Consider the following 21,067-nt stretch of genomic DNA (forward strand, 5'->3'; position numbering starts at 1 on the left):
TCCGAATATCTATCGATATCTACAGATAGATATATGTATAGATATCCCTATATTTCTATGTCTCTATAAAGATATATATATATAACGGTTTTAAATATATATATACATTTAGATTTTATCTCTATTTATATTAGATTCATGCATTATTTATGTTCCCATAAATAAATTAATAAATACGCTATCATTTTGTAATTTTACCAGGGAAGGGAGATGTAAGAATATTGAAAAATATAAAGAGTTAAGTACAATGTGAAACATTTTATTGAAATGTATTTGAGCATGAAGAATAGAGAGCAGAAATGGTTTTCTGCTTCAAAACAGTACAAATAGAAACAGGCTCTTTCACAATACATAACCCTTTTAATGGCCAAAATATAACGACTCAAATAGAAAATAGTCAATCCACGTGGAGAAAATCATCTGCCCTCTTCATCACATGACGCAGTCCGCGAAGATACAGCCAATCACAGAGGAGGTTATATTATGCTCTCTACATCCCATAATGTCAGCCTCTTCATTATACTTTGATCCGGAACTGGTCTTTCTCGTCCTGTGGAGAGAAGGAAAAATACAAAGTACAAAGAGACAAAGTTACTGCAGCTGGTCCTCAAAGATGAGTATTCTGGTATGAATGTAGTATATTAACATGAATGAAATATATTAGTATGAATGCTGTATATTTAGTATACTGCATTAAATATATCGGATTTCCCAGTATACTTAATATACTGAATGCAGTGTATTTTTAATCTGCATTCTGATTAATATACTGCATTCATACTAATTATTAGTTTGAAAGCAGTATATTAATATGAATGCAGTCTATTGGTATGGCTGCAGGGCATTAGCCTGAAGGCAGCTCACCTTGATGGCGCTGGCCAGCTCCTTCAGGGTGGTCTCGTAGCGGGGGGCCATGTTCTTCAGCAGCTGGTGTTTGACCGAGTGCTTCTTGATGCCAACGCTTCCTGCCTCCTCCACCATCTTCAGGAAGCTGTTCCTCTGTGGAACACAACACACACCCGTCGGTCAGCAGCGGCTTCCTGTCTGGGGCCGTCACACAGGCGCCTTATAAGGTCAGGGGGCGTGGCTATGAGGGAGAGGAGGCGTCACCTGCACGTCCAGCAGGAAGGTGAAGGCCACGCCCGCTTTGCCTGCTCTGGCCGTTCTCCCGATCCTGCAGGAGGAACAGCAGGGACCAGTTAGACCGCCTCGACACCGAGAACCTCCGTACCAACGTGTGTGCGTGTGCGTGTGTGTGTGTGTGTGTGTGTGTACCTGTGGATGTAGGTCCTGAGGTACTGCGGAGCATCGTAGTTCACTACACACTTGATGCCCTCGATGTCGATGCCTCGGGCCGCCGCGTCCGTGCAGATCAGCCTGCAACACACAACCCATCGGTTAACCTACTGACTAACCCATTGGTTAACCTACTGACTAACCAATCGGTTAACCTACTGACTAACCCATCGGTTAACCTACTGACTAACCCATCGGTTAACCTACTGACTAACCCATTGGTTAACCTACTGACTAACCAATCGGTTAACCTACTGACTAACCCATTGGTTAACCTACTGACTAACCCATCGGTTAACCTACTGACTAACCACACGGACTAACCCATCAGCTAACTAACTGACCAACCCCACTGACTAAACCGTCAGTTAACCTACTGACTAACCCTACTGACTAACCCATCAGTTAACGTACTGACCAACCCTACTGATCAACCATAGATACTGCCTAGCCCTAGATACATATTGATTAAGCCTAGATATTGATAAACCGGAGATTGATATTGATTATCCTTAGAGACTGCTAACCCTAGGTATTGATTATCCCCTGGTACTGCTAACCCTAGGTATTGATTATCCCCTGGTACTGCTAACCCTAGGTATTGATTATCCCCTGGTACTGCTAACCCTAGGTATTGATTATCCCATGGTACTGCTGACCCTAGGTATTGATTATCCCCTGGTACTGCTAACCCTAGGTATTGATTATCCCCTGGTACTGCCCGACCCTAGGTATTGATTATCCCCTGGTACTGCCCGACCCTAGGTATTGATTATCCCCTGGTACTGCTAACCCTAGGTATTGATTATCCCCTGGTACTGCTGACCCTAGGTATTGATTATCCCCTGGTACTGCTGACCCTAGGTATTGATTATCCCCTGGTACTGCTAACCCTAGGTATTGATTATCCCCTGGTACTGCTGACCCTAGGTATTGATTATCCCATGGTACTGCTGACCCTAGGTATTGATTATCCCCTGGTACTGCTAACCCTAGGTATTGATTATCCCCTGGTACTGCCCGACCCTAGGTATTGATTATCCCCTGGTACTGCCCGACCCTAGGTATTGATTATCCCCTGGTACTGCTGACCCTAGGTATTGATTATCCCCTGGTACTGCTAACCCTAGGTATTGATTATCCCCTGGTACTGCTGACCCTAGGTATTGATTATCCCCTGGTACTGCTGACCCTAGGTATTGATTATCCCCTGGTAGATGTGGGCGTCCTCACAGTTGGATCTTGCCGTGCTGGAAGTCTCTGAGCGTGTGCTTCCTCTCAGCGGTGGAGAGACGAGAGGAGAACTCCGCCGCCTCCACCCCCCCGAACAGACGCACCAGCAGGAACAGCCTGGACACACACACACACACACACACACACACACATTGTTATACACACATACTATGCGCACACACACACACACACACACACACACACACACACACACACACTATACAGCCAAGACACACACACACACACACAGTTATACACACACACACACACACTATCTCTACTGTATACACACACACACACACACACACACACGCACACACACAAGTATACAAACACTTTACAACAACAACAAAAACAGAACCCCAACAGAACCACCCCAGCAGCCCCAGCCCAGCAGCCCCAGCCCAGCAGCCCAGCCCAGCAGCCCCAGCCCAGCAGCCCAGCCCAGCAGCCCCAGCCCAGCCCAGCCCAGCCCAGCCCAGCCCAGCCCAGCCCAGCCCAGCCCAGCAGCCCCAGCCCAGCAGCCCAGCCCAGCAGCCCCAGCCCAGCAGCCCAGCCCAGCAGCCCCAGCCCAGCAGCCCCAGCCCAGCAGCCCCAGCCCAGCCCAGCAGCCCCAGCCCAGCAGCCCCAGCCCAGCAGCCCCAGCCCAGCAGCCCAGCAGCCCCAGCCCAGCAGCCCCAGCCCAGCAGCCCAGCAGCCCAGCAGCCCCAGCCCAGCAGAAGGCCTCACCTGTGGGCCGCCTGCCTGGAGTTGGTGAAGCAGAGCAGCGGGCAGAACTTCATGTGGAGGATGTAGTGCAGGATCAGGAGCGGCTTCTTGCTCAGCGTGCACGGAACAAAGTACTCCTGGAGACAGGGAACCAGTTAAACCACTGGTTCTGGCTCTTACTGTGAAAGGGAAGGTACTACTACTGAAGAAGGCTCTTACTGTGAAAGGGAAGGTACTACTACTGAAGAAGGCTCTTATTGTGAAAGGGAAGGTACTACTACTGAAGAAGGCTCTTAATGTGAAAGGGAAGGTACTACTACTGAAGAAGGCTCTTATTGTGAAAGGGAAGGGACTACTACTTAAGAAGGCTCTTATTGTGAAAGGGAAGGGACTACTACTTAAGAAGGCTCTTATTGTGAAAGGGAAGGTTGGGACGCCTCACCGTGAGCCCTTCGGGGAAGTTGAAGCGCTCCTGCGACTTGGCGGAGGCGGGGCCAGCGCTGGGGGCGGGGCCGGAGTGGGTGGAGCTAAAGAGGCGGGGCTGGTGCAGGCCGAGCTGCTGCAGCTTCTCGGGGTTCATGGTGAGCGTGGCGGAGAACAGCAGCTTCTGCAGCGGCATCTGGGGCGGGGACAGGCTGACGGACGCAGACAGACGGTCAGACACGCGCACAGACGTCAGGAGTGGGAAGAAACCACAGCTCTGACCTCGTGTCAGGATACGTTACATGTTTTGAGATAGATATTAGATGTTTTCTTCTGTACCGGTGTTGACGTAGCCATAGCACAGAGTCACTGTGACCATAAGAAGAACCTTTATGGTACATTCACTAGCTAAGAAACATCACACCACTGAATGTGTCGTACAGTTCGTACTATATTCGGTGGTGTGATTGTTTCTTAGGGGTGGCCACAACTAATTGCGGGACTCAACTGGGAGACTAATTCAAAAGTTGCCACAATCTACGCATCTAATATGCATTGAAAACATTAAATCACATGGAGACGCATTTAAAATGCATTTAAAACACACAGAGACACATTTAAAACACTTTGAGATGCATTTGAATCCCATGGAGGCGCGTTGTCAGCCCGTTGAGTGACGGTAGACGGGGGGGCTCACCTGGCGGCGGTGATGTGTGTGGGCTCACTCCTCCTGAAGACCGAGGAACCTTCGGATCCACTTCCTGCTCTGAACACCGCCTTGGTCACCTGACCCAGCCAGGAGTGGTGCATGCTGTCAATCATCCGGTCGGCCTCGTCGATCACCTGGGAGGGGGGGGGGGGATAAGTGGAGGCGTGAGGGGGGGCTGCTGGATTATGAATTAAATCATAATCCCGATTATTTTGGGATAAAAAAAAAAATATATATATATATTTAAACTCGATTATATTCGTTTTGTGATCGTTTCACGTTAAAATCGAAATCGCGATAAAAGATCGATAACCGCCCAGCCCAAGGTGTGGTGGGGATGACCTCATCCCCCTCTAGGGGTCCCCCTGGGTGTGGTGGGGATGACCTCATCCCCCTCTAGGGGTCCCCCTGGGTGTGGGGGGGGGGGGGTGACCTCATCCCCCTCTAGGGGTCCCCCTGGGTGTGGGGGGGGGGGGTGACCTCATCCCCCTCTAGGGGTCCCCCTGGGTGTGGGGGGGGTGACCTCATCACCCTCTAGGGGTCCCCCTGGGTGTGGGGGGGGGGGTGACCTCATCCCCCTCTAGGGGTCCCCCTGGGTGTGGGGGGGGTGACCTCATCCCCCTCTAGGGGTCCCCCTGGGTGTGGGGGGGGGGGTGACCTCATCACCCTCTAGGGGTCCCCCCCGGTCCGGGCCTCACCAGGAAGCGGAGCAGGTCCAGGCGGAACCCGGGGGTCTTGTTGATGTGGTCCACCAGACGGCCCGGCGTCGCCACGACGATGTCCGCCAGACTCTTCCACTTCCCGCCTCTGGAAATATCGACAGACATTATACACACAACACACACACAATACACAAAACACACAACACATAAACACACACAGTAAACACATCAAGCACAATACACACACAATACACACACCCATAACATTAGGATCAAAACTATTTAGGGATCAGTGCTCAGATCAATCATCTCTGGCGTCCCCTTAACGACCACATTTCCTCTGACTACAGAACCTTGAAGAACCTTGAAGAACCGGCTATTTTAGGAGCTCCTCCTCCTCCATCCTGATCCCTCTCCTCATTGGCTGAACCTAAACCAGTTCCTGAGTGCTGGACCAATGAGAGCCATCCTCACCTCTGCTCTGCCAGAGACGTTTGCTCTGCAGCGAACGACTTCTGCCCACAGAGCATCACCACCTTCAGACCGGAGCCCTCAGCGTACAGCGCACACACCTTACACACCTGGGGGAGACACACACACACGTTACACACCTGGGGGAGACACACACACACACACACGTTACACACCTGGGGGAGACACACACACACACACACACCTTACACACCTGGGGGAGACACACACACACACACACACCTTACACACCTGGGGGAGACACACACACACGTTACACACCTGGGGGAGACACACACACACACACACACACCTTACACACCTGGGGGAGACACACACACACACACACACACGTTACACACACACACACACCTTACACACCTGGGGGAGACACACACACACACACACGTTACACACACACACCTTACACACCTGGGGGAGACACACACACACACACACGTTACACACCTGGGGGAGACACACACACACGACTTATACACCTGGGGGGGAGACACACACCTTACACACCTTGGGGACACACACACACACACACACACTTTATACATCTGGAGAACACACACACACACACACACACACACACACACACACACACACACACACACACACACACACACACACACACACACACACACACACACACACACACACACACACACACACACACACACACACACACCAAATGACTCTCCACCCTCGGGTGGGCCGGCGTTGTGCGGCAGTCTCACCTGCTGGGCGAGCTCCTTGGTGGGCAGCACGACCAACGCTCGGACCTCACAGACCACCCGACCAATCAGAGCCTGGAAACACCCCCACATACACAGTCCATCACCTGGCCATACATGACATCTAAACCCCATCATGTGCACCACCCGACCCCCGCCCGACCCCCCACACCCCCGCCCGACCCCCCGCAAGACCCCCCACCGACCCCCGCAAGACCCCCCACTCGACCCCCGCACCCCCACCAGCACCCGACCCCCGCCCGCCCCCCGCCCGACCCCCCACACCCCCACCCGACCCCCGCCCGCCCCCCGCCCGACCCTCGCACCCCCACCCGACCCCCCGCAAGACCCCCCACCGACCCCCGCAAGACCCCCCACCCGACCCCCGCAAGACCCCCCACCCGACCCCCGCAAGACCCCCCACCCGACCCCCGCAAGACCCCCCACCCGACCCGCGCACCCCCACCACCACCCGACCCCCGCACCCCCACCACCACCCGACCCCCGCAACCCCATACCACCACCCGACCCCCGTACCCCCACCACCACCCGACCCCCACCACCACCCGACCCCCGCACCACCACCCGACCCCGCATCCCCACCACCACCCGACCCCCACCCGACCCCCGCCACCACCCGACCCCCGTACCCCCCACCACCACCCAACCCCCGTACCCCCACCCGACCCCCGCCCGGCTCACCTGCACCAGGGGGACCACGAAGGCCAGGGTCTTCCCGCTGCCGGTGGGGGCCGACACGCAGATGTCCCGGGGCCGGTACCCCCCCCGGCCCACCAGCAGCCCCTGGGCCACGCACTCCAGCACCGCGGGCACCACCTCCGCCTGGACTGGAGGGGGGGCGCAGTTAGCCCCGTGCTAACCACGCTAGCCACGCTAGCCACGCTAACCACGCTAGCCACGCTAACCACGCTAGCCACGCTAACCACGCTAACCACGCTAGCCACGCTAACCACGCTAGCCCCACTCCCCGGAGAACAGAGCTAACATCGTTAGCTCCAGTTTAGCTGATGGGGTGAGTGGTGGGGGGATGACTGAATGGGGCTTAAGTTATCTACTAGCTTACTGGTAATCAGCTGCTGTTACTGGTTTTCTATTGGTAATATCCTAGTATTACTGGTTTTCTCCTGGTGTTACTGGTTATCTCCTGGTCTAACTGGTGTTACTGGTTAACTCGTGGTACAACTGGTGATACTGGTTGTCCTCTGGTGATACTGGTTGTCCTCTGGTGTTACTGGTTGTCCTCTGGTGCTACTGGTGTTACTGGTTGTCCTCTGGTGCTACTGGTGTTACTGGTGTTACTGGTTGTCCTCTGGTGTTACTGGTGTTACTGGTTGTCCTCTGGTGCTACTGGTGTTACTGGTGTTACTGGTGTTACTGGTGTTACCGGGGAAGAAGCTGGTGACGCCGTTGTCCTGGAGCTTCTTGAGCGTGGCGGGGGAGAGGCCCTGGACCGCGCCCACAGCCACCAGGTTCCTCCTGATGTCCCGCAGGATGACGTCGGGCTGGGCCAGCCACTGGGGCAGCACGCGGTGCACCTGGAGAGACCACAGCACAGCCTGTAGCTCCGGGACAACCGGGGTCACTGGGACAGGGACAGGGACACTGGGACAGGGTCACTGGGACAGGGACAGGGACACTGGGACAGGGACACTGGGACAGGGTCACTGGGACAGGGTCACTGGGACAGAGTCTACTGGGACAGGGTCCACTGGGACAGGGTCACTGGGACAGGGACACTGGGACAGGGTCACTGGGACCGGGTCACTGGGACCGGGTCACTGGGACAGGGGCAGGGTCACTGGGACCGGGTCACTGGGACAGGGTCACTGGGACAGGGACACTGGGACAGGGTCACTGGGACAGGTTCACTGGGACAGGGACACTGGGACAGGGTCACTGGGACAGGGTCACTACTAGTACAGTGAGGGTTCTCTGTGTATTGTAGGGTTCTCTGTGTATTGTAGGGTTCTGTGTATTGTGGGGTTCTCTGTGTATTGTAGGGTTCTCTGTGTATTGTAGGGTTCTCTGTGTATTGTAGGGTTCTCTGTGTATTGTAGGGTTTTCTGTGTATTGTAGGGTTCTCTTTGTATTGTAGGGTTCTCTTTGTATTGTAGGGTTCTCTTTGTATTGTAGGGTTCTCTTTGTATTGTAGGGTTCTCTGTGTATTGTAGGGTTCTCTGTGTATTGTAGGGTACTCCATAAGTAAGTCTGGACTATGACTTCTCAACACAACCCGCAGTCAGACGGCGAGGTTCACAATACCTTTGGGGCCACTTTATTCTCGAATCCCCCGAGAACTGTGAAACCAGTCGGGACCACCGCCTCCGGGACCACCGCCTCCTGGTTCTCCTGGTTCTCCTTCTGCATCTCTCCTCCTTTCTCTTTGACTCCTCCTTCATCTTTTTTCGTTATCTGCTTAGCGTCGTCTACTAAACCCGAACACAACAGATCAATCAATGCACATTAACAATATGTGTAATACTATGTCCAGCTTGGACATACTATCGTAAATATTTAATTACAATTAATTGACATCCATGACTTAAGGTTGAAATGTTGTTGAAGCATTGCGGTCGGTATAAGCAGCCTCAGCAGGCCTGAGTCAGTGTGTGTGTGTGTGAGACCGTGGGGCTGGGTGAGGGCAGAATGCAACAGCGGCTCTACCTGGAACCTTCTGCCAACGCTCTGATGAATGGGTGGGTACAACGGCGTCTTGAGAGGTAAACAGAAACGCCGCTAAGGCACTAATGGCAGCAGCACCTGCTACAAGCATTTTTGTATGTTTCCGCTTTATCTAATTTAAGTTGTTTCTATAGTTGAATAGTTAATACACTAACAATACGCGTACTCAACCAACTTTCCATATCAAACTGTTTGCAACAGACACTCGTGGCCTCACCCAAACGATCGTTCTTCTTCTTCTTCTTCTTGCCATCTTTCTTCTTGTCCCCGGCGGGCTCCACCTCCTTCACGGGCTCAGGAACCTCTGGTGTCACTGTCGGCTTGACTTTCTTCTTCTTGGGTTTGTCCGTCTTCTGCTTCGGCTCTCCACTCTCTCCGCTCTCTGCTGCCGGCCTCTTCTTGGCTCTCTTCGGGCTGGTCTCTCTCTGCTCTCTCTCCTTGGCCTTGCTCTGCAGCCGGGCCAGCAGGCGCTGGGCGTGAGACTCTCTGATGGAGTCGCTCTCCTCCTCCTCGTCCCCCAGGTACCTGAGGACGACATCACATTAATATTAATATTAACGATAACTCCATCTTAATATTAACATCACCTAATCACTAGATCTTACTATTAACAACCTCACATTAATGATCACTACATCTTTGTATTAACATTACATCACTAATCACTACATCTTAATATTACCAACCTCGCATTCATAATAAACTACATATCATTATTAACAACATCACATTAATAAGAACTATGTGTTATTATCAACATCACATTAATAATAACCTACATATTATCACATCCCATTAACAGTAACAAATTTTATTATCATATTCATAAAACGACATGCCATTAACAAGCATCACACTAATAATTAACTGAATTTTGTCTTATTAATAAAAGCACCACTTGTGTTTATTTAGCTCAGAAATAACACACACACACACACACACACACACACACACACACACACACACACACACACACACACACACACACACACACACACACACACACACACACACACACACACACACACACACACACACACACACACACACACACACACACACACACACACACACACACACACACACACACACATACCTGTTAACCACGAACAGAGACATGATGGTATATCTAGAAACTAGGAGCCAAACTTCTTCCTACTCAGTCGAGACTGAAGCAGGGAATTTCCACCTCGAGGATCTAAACAGATCCCTGTATAGAACCGGATTAAACTACAGGATCTAAACAGACCCCATGTAGAGATCTATAAAAAATATCTGTTGGTAACAAGCCTGTCCACTGTCTCATGTGTTGCTTGTGTGCAGTTGGCGCGTATGGGTGACGTAGGTCGTTCGTGCAGTGGGCGCGTATGGATGACGTTGGAACGCTTCTGTCAGACGGAAGCTTGGGAAAAGTCACGTCTCGACCAATCAGATGCTCGCTCTGTGCAGCGCGGGCGGTTTGAAAACCATTAATACTAGTTGAGCGTTGTGATGGAAGAAAGGTCTGCGAGTACTGCTCCAGTAAATTAATAAATTAATAAAATAAGGGCTTTTAATACAGATATATCTGTTGGTAAGATGTCGGTATTGGCGGAGGAGTCGGCGGTGAAGGTGTGCGTTAGAGTCCGACCGCTCATCGAACGGTGAGTTATGAGGCTAACCCGACGAGCTAACTTTAGCTTTTACTACCTTTACTCTATTCACAAATAAATAACAATGGACAGTAAGTAACTGTCCCAGAAGTATCCAGAAAGCTAGAGTTCCCTGGGTTTGTTATACAAAAACGGATACGTTTGACACAATAGTTTACAGTCAAAGTTAAAATGTCCAGACCAGAACATAACGAAGCTGAAGCTCATTCGGCTCGCTACTAACGACTAACGAGTCTGTTTGTTAGTTATTAAGTGAGTGCTGCATGCAGTGCTATTAATGTGTATGCTGTCATTACAGTGTTGCGTTACTTTGGGAACATGTCATTACAGTGTGGTGTTTCTATGGGAACATCTCACTAGTGTGGTGGTGGGTTTTATGTGGTTGCCAGGGAGGAGAGAGCTACTGCAGAGGACTCTGTGCCAGTGCCCCTGTACTGGAAGGCCGACAGAAAGTCTATCCACCAGTTAGACGATGGGGTCACAACAAAGAGCTTCAGCTATGGTGAGTTCATCTCTGACCAGTCTCTTACCTCTATCATAACAATACTTTTTTCAACAAATCAATAATTCTATCTAATAAGAGGATATCAGTAATGTATAAGCATGTAGCAAAATGCCCATCAAGTTATCTGAGTGCAAAGTGAGTGAGTCTTGAATAACTTTTTGATTTATCTGACAGGGTTAGGGTTACTATTTTTGAAGTATGAAAGGTGGGGTATGATTTATTTGCATCCTGCAGTGATCATGCACCCACCTGAGCATCCCTCTTTCTCCAGCAACTACGGTGGCCAGTATTGTTGCCAGTAGGTGCATCCAATATGATGCTATTGTCTACAACAGAATCAAGTTGCAACGTGTCAAGTGATACAATTCCTTTATATATTTCTAAAACTATTGGTCATAGCTTACAAGTAGGATGGCAATTATGCTTAAATATAAAAAACATGTCCTCTAGGGCCATCTGTCTGTGGTGGGCTAGTGTAGAGACATGGACGAAGACCTGCTCCCATGTAGATATAGGGGGCCAAACCTAGGTTAAAAAAACACTATTCTCATCTTCATGGGAACCTTATGAATATAATATTCCATATCTCCCTAGTCTGTTCTGTTGGCCACTGCCTTTTACACATCGCACCTTTTTTAAGCAAAAATTGTTTGGTAATGTTTGGAAATAAATGTTGTGCTGGATGAGTCGTGTGAAGCCTCTCTGGTGCCTCCGAGCAGATCGGGTGTTCAGCTCCAGTGAGACCACCAACCATCTCTACCAGGACATCGCCAAGCCCCTGGTGGTGTCCGCCGTCGAGGGATACAATGGTACGGCCAATCCAGACGTTCGCTCTAGTGCTTCATGTAGTGTGCAGATAGAGACGGCCTTCGACTACGACGGATCTTCATCATTACTAATGCACTATTCTCCAGGAACCATCTTTGCGTACGGCCAGACCTCATCCGGGAAGACCTTCACCATGATGGGCAGCAAGCTGGTTCCAGGTGTCATCCCCCTGTCCATGGAGGAGGTCTTCCAGACCATTCAGAACGTGAGGAGAACCATGTTGCGAGGAGAGATGTTCTGATAACGAGTATATACAGATACAGCATCTAGCATTGTAACGACTGATGACACTTGTTCTTATTGAAGGGTTCTCTTATGATGCCTGCAACGTTAAGTCATTACATTTATAATCTATAAATGTATCTACATTTATAATCGTATTAATTATTATTAGTTAAGCGTGAGCATCCATGTTATTCCGACTTGGCTCGAACGCACGTAGGTTGTCAATTTTCGAAGTAGGAGTTTCCTATTCTGACTTTCCACCTCCGATCGTTCACGACCGCAGCATAACAATGAGGTGTTTGATGTTCTCTGCCTGTGTAGTAAATAAGCTACTCACGCGGTGGTATCGGAATGTAGAATTTTAGGCAGTATCGGAGGAATTTCCGATACTGGTATCGGAAAACAACTCTCGCTGCAAGGCAGGTTGCATGTTGAGGACCACCGGCGTGCACCAGAGGCTAACCGGGGTAGCTTGGGCTCTTTGGGTTCACAGTACCCCCAGAAGGAGTTTCTTCTGCGGGTGTCCTACATGGAGATATACAACGAGACGGTGACCGACCTGCTGGTGGACAGCTGGAAGAGGAAGCCACTGGAGGTCCGCGAGGCCCTCAACGTAAGAGCTGCACCGCGGCCGCCATCTGGCATCCTCCCTCTCCCCCTCTCATCACCCTCTCATCTTACTGTCACCCTCTCATCTCACTTATTTTCACCCTCTCATCTCACTGTCACCCTCTCATCTCATCACCCTCTCATCTGAACCATCTCATCTCACTATCCCATCACAATCACCATCTCATCATCCATCACCCTCTCATCTCATCAACCCCTCATCTCACTATCCGTCACCCTCTCATCACCCTCTCATCTCATCATCCATCACTCTCTCATCTCATCATCCATCACCGACATCACTCTCTCATCTCACCACCTCATCAACCTCTCATCTCACTATCCGTCACCCTCTGATCACCCTCTCATCTCATCATCCATCACTCTCTCATCTCATCATCCATCCCCGACATCACTCTCTCATCTCACCACCTCATCAACCTCTCATCTCACTATCCGTCACCCTCTGATCACCCTCTCATCTCATCATCCATCACTCTCTCATCTCATCATCCATCCCCGACATCACTCTCTCATCTCACCACCTCATCAACCTCTCATCTCACTATCCGTCACCCTCTGATCACCCTCTCATCTCATCATCCATCACTCTCTCATCTCATCATCCATCCCCGACATCACTCTCTCATCTCACCACCTCATCAACCTCTCATCTCACTATCCGTCACCCTCTGATCACCCTCTCATCTCATCATCCATCACTCTCTCATCTCATCATCCATCCCCGACATCACTCTCTCATCTCACCACCTCATCAACCTCTCATCTCACTATCCGTCACCCTCCCATCACCCTCTCATCTCACCATCCCAGCACTCCTGCCTCACATCTCATGATCGTCCCCGTCTCATCAATCTGTCCCTCCTCATTACCCTCTCATCACTGTAATGTGTGTCCTCTGACCTGTAGAAGAACATCTACGTGGCCGACCTGACGGAGGAGCTGGTGACGTGTCCGGCTCAAGCTCTGTCCTGGGTCTTCAAGGGAGAGAGTGAGTGTTAACCTGCTCATGAGATCGTTAATCCTGGTTAAACCAGCAAGTCTTACTAGCTGGTTTGTGGGTTAGTATAACCATTGTATGTCTTCTCCCAAGAAAACCGGCACTATGGGAAGACCAAGATGAACGAGCGGAGCAGTCGCTCTCACACCATCTTCAGAATGGTGAGACCACTTTAATATACACCTCTTCTGTGGTGAGAAACCACTTTAATATACACCTCTTCTGTGGTGAGAAACCAGTTTAATACACACCATCTTTCTTATGGTGATAAACCAGTTCAATACAAACCGTCTTCTGCGGTGAGAAACCAGTTTAATACACACCTCTGTGGTGAAGAACTAGTTTAATATCTAGTGTTTGTTTTAGTGTGTCGTGGATGCATCGTGTTGTGATGCATTGTGTTCTTCACTCCACTCCTCCAGATCTTGGAGAGTCGTGAGAAGAGCGACCCAGCCTCCGGGGATAACTCTGAGGGCGCCATCATCGTCTCCCATCTGGTAACTGGACAGAACTAGTAGCGCTTCTGTTATTAGTAGCACTACTGTATTCGCATAGTAAACCTGATTCCTTCTACTCCCTTTCAGAACCTAGTCGATCTGGCCGGGTCAGAACGGGCCAGCCAGACCGGGGCGGAAGGTAGGTCAAACTGTAACCCAGAGTTAGTTAACTGTAGTACAATAGACTTAGTTTACTGTAGTACACTGGTCTTGGTTAGTGTGCTGTAGTACACTAGTCATGGTTCGATTACTGTGGTATACTCTTTGTTAGTTTACTGTAGTACACTAGTCTTGGTTACGTTACTGTAGTATACTAGTCTTGGTTAGTTTACTGTAGTACACTAGTCTTGGTTAAGTTACTGTAGTATACTAGTCTTTGTTAGTTTACTGTAGTACACTAGTCTTGGTTAGTTTACTGTAGTATAATAGTCTTTGTTAGTTTACTGTAGTACACTAGTCTTGGTTAAGTTACTGTAGTATAATACTCTTTGTTAGTTTACTGTAGTACACTAGTCTTGGTTAAGTTACTGTAGTATAATAGTCTTTGTTAGTTTACTGTAGTACACTAGTCTTGGTTAAGTTACTGTAGTATAATAGTCTTTGTTAGTTTACTGTAGTACACTAGTCTTGGTTAAGTTACTGTAGTATAATAGTCTTTGTTAGTTTACTGTAGTATGCTAGTATTAGTAAATGTACTGTAGTATACTAGTACTAATTAGTTACCTGTAGTATACTTCTCTTTGTTAGTTTAAGGGTTAGTAACTGTAGTATACTAGTTCTATCCCTTCAGGTTTCCATGGATATTGTCATGACTTTCCACAGTGAGTGTGTTTTATCATGGGGCATGTTTTTGTGTTTTTTAAGGCGCTCGCTTTAAGGAAGGCTGCAACATCAACCGAAGCCTCTTTACCCTCGCCCAGGTCATCAAGAAACTGTCTGACGAGAGCCAGAGGTAAGGGGAGGTCGGGTCCACCACCATGGGGTCTTTATCAACGTCTGGTCTCTCACGGTCTGCCTCCTCCAGGGGCTTCACCAACTACCGAGACAGCAAGCTGACCCGCATCCTGCAGAACTCCCTGGGGGGCAACGCCAAGACGGTCATCATCTGCACCATCACCATGGCCGCCCTGGAGGAGACCCTCAGCACCCTGCAGGTAGCTCTGCGTGTGGGTCTAGAGGGTGTGGGTCTAGAGGGTGTGGGTCTAGAGGGTGTGGGTCTAGAGGGGGGCTGGTCTAGAGGGTGTGGATCTAGAGGGTGTGGGTCTAGAGGGTGTGGGTCTAGAGGGTGTGGGTCTAGAGGGTGTGGGTCTAGAGGGTGTGGATCTAGAGGGGTGCCGGTCTAGAGGGGTGCCGGTCTAGAGGGTGTGGGTCTAGAGGGTGTGGGTCTAGAGGGTGTGGGTCTAGAGGGTGTGGGTCTAGAGGGGGTGGATCTAGAAGGGTGGATCTAGAGGGTGTGGATCTATAGGGTGTGGATCTATAGGGTGTGGGTCTAGAGGGTGTGGGTCTAGAGGGTGTGGATCTAGAGGGTGTGGATCTAGAGGGTGCCGGTCTAGAGGGTGTGGGTCTAGAGGGTGTGGATCTAGAGGGGTGCCGGTCTAGAGGGTGTGGATCTAGAGGGGTGCCGGTCTAGAGGGGTGTGGATCTAGAGGGTGTGGGTCTAGAGGGGTGTGGGTCTAGAGGGTGTGGATCTAGAGGGTGTGGGTCTAGAGGGGTGCCGGTCTAGAGGGTGTGGATCTAGAGGGTGTGGATCTAGATGTAAAAGGTGTGGATCTTGATGAAGGTTGAGCTCTAGATGGTGGAGGTCCAGATTTAGAAAGTGTAGGTCTAGATCTAGCTGATGTCGATCTTACTAGTGTAGCTGTAGTCTGGCGTACAGGGAGATCTAGTGTAGCTGTAGTCTGGCGTACAGGGAGATCTAGTGTAGCTGTAGTCTGGCCTACAGGTAGATCTAGTGTAGCTGTAGTCTGGCGTACAGGTAGATCTAGTGTAGCTGTAGTCTGGCGTACAGGTAGATCTAGTGTAGCTGTAGTCTGGCGTACAGGTAGATCTAGTGTAGCTGTAGTCTGGCCTACAGGTAGATCTAGTGTAGCTGTAGTCTGGCCTACAGGTAGATCTAGTGTAGCTGTAGTCTGGCGTACAGGTAGATCTAGTGTAGCTGTAGTCTGGCCTACAGGTAGATCTAGTGTAGCTGTAGTCTGGCCTACAGGTAGATCTAGTGTAGCTGTAGTCTGGCCTACAGGTAGATCTAGTGTAGCTGTAGTCTGGCCTACAGGTAGATCTAGTGTAGCTGTAGTCTGGCCTACAGGTAGATCTAGTGTAGCTGTAGTCTGGCCTACAGGTAGATCTAGTGTAGCTGTAGTCTGGCCTACAGGTAGATCTAGTGTAGCTGTAGTCTGGCCTACAGGTAGATCTAGTGTAGCTGTAGTCTGGCCTACAGGTAGATCTAGTGTAGCTGTAGTCTGGCCTACAGGTAGATCTAGTGTAGCTGTAGTCTGGCCTACAGGTAGATCTAGTGTAGCTGTAGTCTGGCCTACAGGTAGATCTAGTGTAGCTGTAGTCTGGCCTACAGGTAGATCTAGTGTAGCTGTAGTCTGGCCTACAGGTAGATCTAGTGTAGCTGTAGTCTGGCGTACAGGTAGATCTAGTGTAGCTGTAGTCTGGCCTACAGGGAGATCTAGATGGGGTAGATCAGGTGTATAGGTAGATCTAGATGGGGTAGATCAGGTGTACAGGTAGATCTAGGTCTGTGCTCTGTAAACCATGAGGGGAGCCCCCAATGAGGTCATTCCCTGTTGTCAGTTTGCTAGCACGGCCAAGAAGATGAAGAACGACCCCCATGTGACGGAGGTCTCCGACGACGGAGCGCTGCTCAAGAGATACCGAAACGAGATCGTCGACCTGAAACGCCGCCTGCAAGAGGTACCCGGGTTAACACCTTGTACCCTTTATACAGGAGGTACTCGGGTTTACACCTTGTACCCTTTATACAGGAGGTACCCGGGTTTACACCTTGTACCCTTTATACAGGAGGTACTCGGGTTTACACCTTGTACCCTTTATACAGGAGGTACTCAGGTTTACACCTTGTACCCTTTATACAGGAGGTACCCGGGTTTACACCTTGTACCCTTTATACAGGAGGTACCCGGGTTTACACCTTGTACCCTTTATACAGGAGGTACCCGGGTTTACACCTTGTACGCTTTATACAGGGGGTACACAGGTTTACACCTTGTACCCTTTATACAGGAGGTACCCGGGTTTACACCTTGTACCCTTTATACAGGAGGTACTCGGGTTTACACCTTGTACCCTTTATACAGGAGGTACTCAGGTTTACACCTTGTACCCTTTATACAGGAGGTACTCGGGTTAACACCTTGTACCCTTTATACAGGAGGTACCTGGGTTTACACCTTGTACCCTTTATACAGGGGGTACACAGGTTTACACCTTGTACCCTTTATACAGGAGGTACCCGGGTTTACACCTTGTACCCTTTATACAGGAGGTACTCGGGTTTACACCTTGTACCCTTTATACAGGAGGTACTCAGGTTAACACCTTGTACCCTTTATACAGGAGGTACCCGGGTTTACACCTTGTACCCTTTATACAGGAGGTACCCGGGTTTACACCTTGTACCCTTTATACAGGGGGTACACAGGTTTACACCTTGTACCCTTTATACAGGAGGTACCCGGGTTTACACCTTGTACGCTTTATACAGGAGGTACCTGGGTTAACACCTTGTACGCTTTATACAGGAGGTACTCGGGTTTACACCTTGTACGCTTTATACAGGAGGTACCCGGGTTAACACCTTGTACCCTTTATACAGGAGGTACTCGGGTTTACACCTTGTACCCTTTATACAGGAGGTACCCGGGTTTACTCCTTGTACGCTTTATACAGGGGGTACACAGGTTTACACATTTCAACAAGGTACCCTAGTTTACCCCTTTAAACATCTTAATGCTGTCACAACCTTTACAGAAGAGCTACCCAGTATTGTTGGCGTAAAGAAGCCTTTACACCAACAGTTCTGTTGGTGTAAAGGCTGATGGTGTAAAGAAGCCTTTGCACCAACAGTTCTGTTGGTGTAAAGGCTGATGGTGTAAAGAAGCCTTTGCACCAACAGTTCTGTTGGTGTAAAGGCTGATGGTGTAAAGAAGCCTTTGCACCAACAGTTCTGTTGGTGCAAAGGCTGATGGTGTAAAGAAGCCTTTGCACCCACCACGCTGACTGTTTAAATGCTTCTTTACCCAAACAATACTGACGGTGTAAAGACGCCTTAACACTGAGGCCCGCCCTCGACAGGTGTCCTCGGTGACCCATGTGACGGCCACGGAGAAGGAGACGCTGTCCCAGCTCCTGCAGGAGAAGGACCAGCTGCAGAAGGAGCAGCAGGACCGCATCAAGAACCTCACCAAGCTGCTGGTCACCGGCTCCAGCCTCATGCCCGCCAAGAAGGTTTGACCCGTCCATGTCGTTTGGTTTGTCTCGTGGCCCTGCGGCCTCCGTGAGGGTTGGGGTTCGCAGTAATATATAAACAACCACCTGATGCCGCCGTTTCAATTGCTTTCAAAAAGCTTTATGGCACGACTATTGTTGTGAACAGTATCACCGATGAATTATTTATCTTTTATTTTTTGTACCTGATGGTAGCATGTCTCCTTTCCCTACGAGAGTTTTGTACTTTGTTAATGCATAATAATAAAAATACTAATTATTTTTTATACATTGGTAGTCAAGGCGGGGCACTATTGTTGTACGCCTTAACCATACAGTAATGGGGGAAACACTGTCGTATAGCATGTCATCCTTAATGAAGTGCTAAAGTACCAGCGTCACTTTGAGGGCTCCTTAGTCTTGACCACACTGCTTTCACAGATCCCTAAGAGGAGAGTCACATGGGGTGGAAAGCTGGTCCGATTGTCTGGAACCACAGAATGCCACGTGGACCAGTCGGATCTAAGCTTTGCCGAGCATTTCAGCCGCAAGAGGAAAGCAGACAGTTCTTCAATGGAGCTGCTGGAAGGTGACAATGTGCCCCTCAACCTCATGTTCCTTAACCTTCAAACACAAGGAGACACCGGCATGTCTCCTACTATCAAACACAAGGAGACACCAGCATGTCTCCTACTATCAAACACAAGGAGACACCAGCATGTCTCCTACTATCAAACACAAGGAGACGCCAGCATGTCTCCTACTATCAAACACAAGGAGACACCAGCATGTCTCCTACTATCAAACACAGACACCAGCATGTCTCCTACTATCAAACACAAGGAGACACCGGCATGTCTCCTACTATCAAACACAAGGAGACACCAGCATGTCTCCTACTATCAAACACAAGGAGACACCAGCATGTCTCCTACTATCAAACACAAGGAGACACCAGCATGTCTCCTACTATCAAACACAAGGAGACACCAGCATGTCTCCTACTATCAAACACAAGGAGACACCAGCATGTCTCCTACTATCAAACACAGACACCAGCATGTCTCCTACTATCAAACACAAGGAGACACCGGCATGTCTCCTACTATCAAACACAAGGAGACACCAGCATGTCTCCTACTATCAAACACAAGGAGACACCAGCATGTCTCCTACTATCAAACGCATGCTTCTTGATGCTTGTCTCTCCGGTTGCTCCCTGATCTCAGAGGACGAGGAGTTTGATTCCCGCTGGGAGATCCCTGAGGAATACTCCTTCACCACAGACACTGGGAGCGTCCGAGCCCACGGAGACAGGTGGGTCAGCTGGGGTCTGAGGAGCAGAGGGGAACCTGGGGGAACCAGGGGGAACCAAGGGGAACCAAGGGGAACCTGGGGGAACCTAGGGGACCAAGGGGACCTAGGGGACCAAGGGGAACCTGGGGGAACCTGGGGGAACCTAGGGGACCAAGGGGAACCTGGGGGAACCTGGGGGAACCTAGGGAACCTGGGGGAACCAAGGGGAACCTGGGGGAACCAAGGGGAACCTGGGGGAACCTAGGGGACCAAGGGGAACCTGGGGGAACCTGGGGGAACCTAGGGGACCAAGGGGAACCTGGGGGAACCTGGGGGAACCTGGGGGGACCAAGGGGAACCTGGGGGGACCAAGGGGAACCTGGGGGGACCAAGGGGAACCTGGGGGAACCTAGGGGACCAAGGGGAACCAAGGCGAACCTGGGGGAACCTAGGGGACCAAGGGGAACCTGGGGGAACCTAGGGGACCAAGGGGAACCTGGGGGAACCTAGGGGACCTGGGGGAACCAAGGGGAACCTGGGGGGACCAAGGGGAACCTGGGGGGACCAAGGGGAACCTGGGGGGACCAAGGGGAACCTGGGGGAACCTGGGGGAACCTGGGGGAACCTAGGGGACCAAGGGGAACCTAGGGGAACCAAGGGGAACCAAGGGGAACCTGGGGGGACCAAGGGGAACCTGGGGGAACCTAGGGGACCAAGGGGAACCTGGGGGAACCTGGGGGAACCTGGGGGAACCTAGGGGACCAAGGGGAACCTGGGGGAACCTAGGGGGACCAAGGGGAACCTGGGGGACCAAGGGGAACCTGGGGGAACCTGGGGGAACCTGGGGGAACCTAGGGGGAACCTAGGGGACCTAGGGGAACCTGGGGGAACCTAGGGGACCAAGGGGAACCTAGGGGGACCAAGGGGGACCAAGGGGAACCTGGGGGAACCTAGGGGACCAAGGGGAACCTGGGGGAACCAAGGGGAACCTGGGGGGACCAAGGGGAACCTGGGGGAACCTAGGGGGACCAAGG

General features: G+C 50.7%; 2 protein-coding genes across 5 annotated transcripts in view; one reads left to right on the plus strand and one right to left on the minus strand.

Moving 5' to 3' along the window:
• Positions 1-243: 243 nt before the first annotated feature.
• On the minus strand, positions 244-10,306 carry ddx51 (DEAD (Asp-Glu-Ala-Asp) box polypeptide 51). Of its 2 annotated transcripts, none has more exons than XM_060041340.1 (16): positions 10,045-10,306; positions 9,166-9,473; positions 8,529-8,695; positions 7,651-7,801; positions 6,948-7,093; positions 6,249-6,320; positions 5,506-5,612; positions 5,068-5,176; positions 4,358-4,503; positions 3,680-3,872; positions 3,259-3,374; positions 2,530-2,646; positions 1,276-1,377; positions 1,111-1,174; positions 865-999; positions 244-550 (listed from the first exon to the last, which is right to left on the minus strand). In XM_060041340.1, exons 1-16 carry the CDS (start codon positions 10,065-10,067, stop codon positions 518-520), a joined length of 1,989 nt encoding a protein of 662 aa, XP_059897323.1. In that variant the 5' UTR covers positions 10,068-10,306; the 3' UTR covers positions 244-517. The 2 variants fall into 2 exon arrangements, with proteins under 2 accessions (XP_059897323.1, XP_059897324.1); XM_060041341.1 differs by having other exon boundaries at positions 8,529-8,692; positions 10,045-10,301.
• A 70-nt stretch (positions 10,307-10,376) lies between these two features.
• cenpe (centromere protein E) overlaps positions 10,377-21,067 on the plus strand; it is a 41,123-nt gene continuing 30,432 nt past the window's right edge. For all 3 annotated transcript variants that reach the window (XM_060041332.1, XM_060041333.1, XM_060041334.1), the window contains exons 1-15: positions 10,377-10,591; positions 10,990-11,102; positions 11,825-11,914; positions 12,020-12,138; positions 12,652-12,771; positions 13,698-13,779; positions 13,882-13,949; positions 14,211-14,285; positions 14,373-14,424; positions 15,150-15,237; positions 15,310-15,439; positions 17,085-17,204; positions 18,606-18,758; positions 19,179-19,326; positions 19,967-20,054. In XM_060041332.1, the coding sequence (XP_059897315.1) occupies positions 10,527-10,591; positions 10,990-11,102; positions 11,825-11,914; positions 12,020-12,138; positions 12,652-12,771; positions 13,698-13,779; positions 13,882-13,949; positions 14,211-14,285; positions 14,373-14,424; positions 15,150-15,237; positions 15,310-15,439; positions 17,085-17,204; positions 18,606-18,758; positions 19,179-19,326; positions 19,967-20,054 (1,511 nt within the window). In that variant the 5' untranslated portion in view covers positions 10,377-10,526. The remainder of the gene's footprint in view (positions 10,592-10,989; positions 11,103-11,824; positions 11,915-12,019; positions 12,139-12,651; positions 12,772-13,697; positions 13,780-13,881; positions 13,950-14,210; positions 14,286-14,372; positions 14,425-15,149; positions 15,238-15,309; positions 15,440-17,084; positions 17,205-18,605; positions 18,759-19,178; positions 19,327-19,966; positions 20,055-21,067) is intronic.

The sequence above is a fragment of the Gadus macrocephalus genome, chromosome 21 (genome assembly GCF_031168955.1).
Source record: "Gadus macrocephalus chromosome 21, ASM3116895v1".
NCBI lineage: Eukaryota > Metazoa > Chordata > Actinopteri > Gadiformes > Gadidae > Gadus > Gadus macrocephalus.

What these genes read in the sequence shown, in the direction of transcription:
- ddx51 (XM_060041340.1), bottom strand. Translation starts at nt 10,067, where the DNA reads ATGTCTCTGTTCGTGGTTAACAG. An exon ending in CCAAGGAGCTCGCCCAGCAG is followed by an intron (nt 5,613 to 6,248) that starts GTGAGACTGCCG and finishes TGTCTCCCCCAG; the next exon opens with GTGTGTAAGGTGTGTGCGCT. An exon ending in CTCAGGACCTACATCCACAG is followed by an intron (nt 1,175 to 1,275) that starts GTACACACACAC and finishes TTCCTCCTGCAG; the next exon opens with GATCGGGAGAACGGCCAGAG.